This window comes from Nuphar pumila, chromosome 12 (genome assembly GCF_984573655.1).
Source record: "Nuphar pumila chromosome 12, dmNupPumi1.hap1.1, whole genome shotgun sequence".
NCBI lineage: Eukaryota > Viridiplantae > Streptophyta > Magnoliopsida > Nymphaeales > Nymphaeaceae > Nuphar > Nuphar pumila.
Genome location: NC_143260.1, coordinates 3,770,425 through 3,776,424, shown reverse-complemented (window position 1 = coordinate 3,776,424; position 6,000 = coordinate 3,770,425). Strand labels below are relative to the sequence as shown.

General features: G+C 35.2%; 1 protein-coding gene across 2 annotated transcripts in view; it reads left to right on the top strand.

Annotated features, from left to right (window-relative positions):
* The first annotated feature begins 348 nt into the window (after positions 1–348).
* Positions 349–6,000, top strand: part of LOC149819695 (protein N-terminal and lysine N-methyltransferase EFM7-like) — a 28,088-nt gene continuing 22,436 nt past the window's right edge. For both annotated transcript variants that reach the window (XM_089982952.1, XM_089982951.1), the window contains exons 1-4: positions 349–476; positions 584–651; positions 1,447–1,566; positions 2,791–2,864. In XM_089982952.1, the coding sequence (XP_089839078.1) occupies positions 412–476; positions 584–651; positions 1,447–1,566; positions 2,791–2,864 (327 nt within the window). In that variant the 5' untranslated portion in view covers positions 349–411. The remainder of the gene's footprint in view (positions 477–583; positions 652–1,446; positions 1,567–2,790; positions 2,865–6,000) is intronic.

Here is a 6,000-nt window from a genome sequence, read left to right as displayed (position 1 = left end):
AGTTTGGTACCAACTTATCCATCCAAATACGGATATTCTTACATTCGACAAGATCGGGTCCGTGTTCGACCCGTTTACATACCCGAGGCTCCAGTCTGATGCCCACAGATACTGAAAATCCCAAATTCGTGATATTCATGATTCCAATTAGCAATAGGAAATTTGCAAATCAAGGTAAAATTTAGTTTTTTAGAGGCAGCCAAACAGTTCTTAAAAACATCTGTCTGCAGGGAAAACGACCTTATTCATATCCAACTTTTTTCCTGTTAAATACGTGAAAAACAACTAACGTGAAATTAAATCGTTAAATACCCGTGCACCTAAAACAGCCGTTCTGAACCGGGATTTCTCCTTTCTATGATCCTCTGAATCAGCATCTCCCCCGGAGGACCACATAAGAAAGGAGAAGAGATGCTGGGCGATGGTGACGAAGACGATACCATCTGTTTAGACGAGTCGTTCTTCATCAACAGCGAGTAAAAACGCTACAACCCCCCTTTTGTTTTTCTTGTGTTTTCTGGTCATCTAAGGGTTTGAGTATGGTCTAATTTCCTTATTTTTCTTCCCCTCTCTTTGTTGGTAGCTACCGATTGACTTCTTTCAAATATGGAGACCAAGTTCTTGAGCTTCTCTGCCTACAATCCGCTTCAAGTATGTCTTTTAACCCATAATTCTTACCGAAAATGTGATTTTGTGTTTGTTGGTGTTCCAAAGAACAACAGACTAGCAGACGTTTCAATGTACCCATGAAGCCTAAATGATACGTTTGGGAACATGGCATTTGTAAATAGTAAGATTTGCTACATCCAAGTTTTGGAATATGATAAACATGTTCTGCAAACTGTAGTTACTGGAGGCTTCTTGCTAAATGGGGAAGCGGGAAACTCTTCTTTTCTCCGAAAGGAGGGGAAGCTTTGGGAAACCCATATTTTGAAATATGAGAATCTCGATTCCCTTTAGTAAGAATCCCGCTTCCTCTTCATTTCAAAAATCGATTCCCTTGCGCTTTCTTAACGTTTTGCTCTTGCTTCTTGTCACTTTTCACTTGCTTCCTTCTCACTTCCTATATTTTTCATACTAGAAAATTAAAAAAAAAATGTAACAAGCTTACTTGTTGGTTTTATATCATTTTATATTTGTGTTTAGGTCACTTATTATTATTTTTTGCCCGTGCTTCATATTGTTTTCTACGTGTTCTTTTCATTTTTCATGCATAATCGCCTCATAACTGCTTCACTCTTCCGGCTTCATACTATTTTTCAACACTCGCTTCCCCGCTTCCGCTTCACACATTGCTTCTCGTATCCATTTTGTTTCCTGGTAACTATGCTGCAAACCAATGTGAAAATTTTAGATGGTGATCTTGTGTTTATTTCTTATTGTTCCTTTCATGGGTAGCAAGGGGTACGCTGTAATTGTGTTTGATTTTTTATTTTTGTTTTGTAGCTGACTATGACCTTACTGGACAGTTGGTATGGCCTGGTGCTGAGCTCTTGAATACTTACCTCTCAAACAATAAGCAGATACTTCATGGATGCTCTATTATTGAATTGGGTTCGGGTGTTGGTAATACATTGAGCTTAACTTTTAGATTTATGTACTTTTGTTCTTTTCATTTGGTCGAGTGTTTTGAAGGTCAATCGTTATGTCAAAGGCTTCTCCATGATTAAGATGATAAACACAAACAACAAGCTCGCATGCAGAATCTCAAAGTATTTCATTAATATGTGAATAATATGGTTACAAACGTTTCTATTTTGAATATTCCATTTAATGTGAAGCACCAATTTTTGTGGATTTCTTGCAAAATAATACATGGTTGAGATTTTGATGCACAGCCCAAATATTGTCTCACCATCTTATTCATTGCATCATTCTTTATACCTATCAATATTCTTAAAAAACAAGCTATTCTACGGCCAAATTTTTGTAAAAGAGCTTCTTGTAACTGTTGAAGATTGGCCTAAGACTGGCCTTTGCATTTTCTATGTGCTTATGTGAAAATTACATATTGAATCAACCTAGTTAGAATTTCATAATGGTAAGGTTTGCTTTTTCAATGAAGTTTATCACATCAGTTTCATTCGTGAATGCTGATTTTCAATTATGTAGGGGTTCTTACTAATATGTGATTTCCATGTGCATCTATTGTTTTCAAGTTTTAGAGCCTGTGAATATATGCAGCTCAAGCTAATTGAATATAAAAGTAAAAAAAAATGCATTTGCTTTGCCGAAATGCATTTTCTATTTATTGTAGAAAAGTAGGACACTCTTTCCTAACTAGTATTATAATTATGCCTGGTTACAGAGTTCACAAATTTGGTTGGTTTTAGATTCACTCAATGGACAACTGCTGCTTCTGCACAAGATCTATGAGAGTAACATACCAATAGATAAACATTCGCATGTGCTCACACAACACACACACACACACACAAGAGAGAGAGAGAGAGAGAGAGAGAGAGAGAGAGAGAGAGAGAGAGAGAGAGAGAGAGAGAGAGAGAGAGTGAGAGAGAGAGAGAGAGAGAGATGAACTACCATTTCCATCTAGTTGTCCAGAAACCATTTTCAAGATAACTGTAATAGTAAATAGGGTTTCCATCCGCTATGAGGGAACCATATGTCAGTACCCAAGTGCAAGTGCAAGTGCGCATTCGTTAAAATCCATCACGCTTAACAACTAGTGTATATTGGAGTATAAAATGCATCTATTTTTTCTTTATTTTGTTGCCTTCTTTGATTGAGCTTTTCAACTCGTTTAAACCTTAATTTTTCATTGCTTTCCTTCAGGTGTTACAGGATTACTTTGTAGCCGATTTTGTCATGAAATTGTGTTGACTGACCACAATGATGAAGTTCTTAAGGCAAGTATTATATAACAAAAAAATTCTCTTTGGTTTTCTTAGGCCTCAATTCCTTTTGTGTTTACTGTTTGGCTTAACCCGGATTATCCAGCTTCATGTTTAGATAAATGGAATGATCTTGAACTATTTAGAAAAATTAAATAGTGTAAGCTTCAGACTGGACATCTATAGAATCCAATTTCACCTGTCACCACTTTCGTTCAAGGTGCAAATTCCTGGATTTTGTTATTATACTATGGGATAGTCAAATGTAGGTGAGCACACCCTAAAATTTAAAATCAATGGAAGACTTGTTTGCTATTCATAGATCTTTTCTATGTATAATTTTAATCATAGTCACCGATATGCCGATATTTTGAAAATATCGCGATATTATTGGTATTTCAATGTCAGCCAATATTTTCTCAAGAATTTCAAAATATCGCCAGAAACGAAAATATCGCGATATTTTCCCGAGATTTTCAAAAACACCTTTTTAACATATTTTAAGTATCTTTTGTTGTTTACTTTTATATTTTAAAAACTTTACTAATTGTTTCTTTATAGTTTTTTGCAAGAAAAATAATAGAAAACCTATTGTTTTCTTATCTTTCTTATCACTATATATATTCAAGTTTTAAAGCTTCCAAGATTTTCCCTAGAAAATCACATTTTTAAAATATCTCCGAGAAAAACCCTCGCTAAGAAATTACCATGAACGACATAGGTGACTGATTTTAATGTAGTTGGTGTACCACACTAATCATGCAAAAAGTGCATGCAGCATTATCAGTATTTGCGTACGGAAAGCATATTTCATGAATAACATGATATTTTCCTGAGATATTCAAAAACACCTTTTTTAACATATTTTAAGTATCTTTTCTTGTTTCTTTTATATTTTAAAAACTTTACTAATTATTTCTTTATATTTTTTGCAAGAAAAATAATAGAAAACCTATTATTTTATTATCTTTCTTATTACTATATATATATATATATATTTTCAATTTTTAAAGCTTCTAAGATTTTCCCTAGAATATATGGAATGTCGGTTTAGTAAGCAACGAAGTAGTGATGGGAGTGTAGTGAAGCTTGGTGAGCAAGATATACCGGTGAATGATTATTTCAAATATTTGGGATCCATCATTCAAAAGTATGGAGAAATTGATGGAGATGTAAATCATAGGATAAAGGTTGGGTGGATGAAATGGAAAAGTGCTACTGGAGTGTTGTGCGATCGTAGAATGCCATTGCGGTTGAAGGGAAAGTTTTATAGGACGACTATTAGACCCGCTTTACTATATGGTACGGAATGTTGGGCTGCCAAGAGACATCATATTCAAAAAATGAGTGTAGCTGAGATGCGGATGCTTAGATGGATGTGTGGAAATACAATAAAAGATAAGATTCGGAACGAAGAGATACGTAAGAAGGTAGGTGTTGCACCCATTGAAAATAAGATGCGAGAGAATCGTTTACGGTGGTTTGGACATATTCGGCGAAGGCCTAATGATGCTCCAGTTAGAAGGTTGGAGAAATGGGAAAATATATTAGTTAAAAGAGGTCGGGGTAGGCCTAGGAAGACTTGGATGGAGATGATAGGAAAGGATATGAATGCTTTGAACCTCACCGAGGACATGGCGTTGGATAGAAATGATTGGAGGAAAAGGATTCATGTGGAAGACCCAAAATGAATTTCTTTTTTGGTTCATATCGCTGACCCCAATTGTTTTGGGATGAAGGCGTAGTTGTTGTAAGATTTTCCCTAGAAAATCACATTTTGAAAATATCTCTGAGAAAACCCCTCGCCAAGAAATTACGTTGAATGATATAGGTGATTGATTTTAATGTAGTTGGCATACCACACTAATCATGCAAAAACTGCATGCAGCATTATCAGTATTTGCGTACAGAAAGCATATTTCATGAATATCATCTGGTATAATGAATTTTAATTGCCCATTCTTTCTCAATGGCCATTGTATCACCGACTCAGTAGTAGTGGTACTGGATATGGTCTGAGAAAGTGACAGCTTCATAAATGTGATCACTTTGAGAGCACCAGCATAAAATCTATTTAAATTAATAGTCCTAAAATTGACTTATGTCACTCTCTCTCTCTCTCTAAGTATATATGCCCATTCAGTATGCTTAGGATCTTCCACAATCTAAAATTGGTGGCATGACCTATATAAAATTGTTCAATGGAAGCTTACATCGTTTGGCATATCACAGAGTACTTTTTAACTTGCCCAAGTCATATTGATAGGCTAGACTTGCAAGTTTATGCAATTTTGAACTCACAAGCTGCATTGGTCCAGTTTTATGCTTTAAAAAATGGGTTATATTAGAATAGGGGAAATACACATTGAACATTCAAAAGGATGACCCATTTTAAATTATAAATATCCATTCCTATTTTTTTGTTTATACTGTTATATTTTATAAGATGAGTTTCTTTTCCTTTCTTACGATAAGAATAGACATGTGTAACAGGGATATTTTTTGTTCAATTTTTGTATAACACATGTTTGTACTTGTTTGTATTTACAAGGGGTATTTATGTAATCCAACATAAAACCCACACATATATAAATACATCGTCCTCATGACAAGAATGTGGTTGGTTATAGATGGGTGTATAAGATAAGCATAAAGCTGATGGTACTATAGAGAGATATAAAGAACGGCTGGTTGCTAAAGGGTATATACAATATGTTCTTGATTTTGAGGAGACCTTTAGTCCAGTTGTTCGGATGGGCACCATTAGAGTTGTCTTACCTTTGGCAGCCATATATGACTGAGAAGTGAGAACTCTATCAACTGGATGTGAAAAACGCATTTCTCCACGGAGATTTACATGAAGTCTACATAGAGCATCCACCGTCTATGCGGAAGGTGATGTCAATAATATTGAAGGCTATCTATGGTCTCCAGTGGGCATCACGTGCCTGATTTGAGACATTTAGTGAAGCCATTTGCTCTATTGGGTTTGTTTGAAGACAGTGTGGTTATTCTTTTTTTGTCCATAAAGATGGTAATGAATTCACTACTGTTTCAGTATATGTAGATGGTATTGTCATTACATGGAGCAATAGGCAAAGAATTAAGACTCTCAAAGGCATTCTTATTAAAAAGTTTCACATGAGGGATC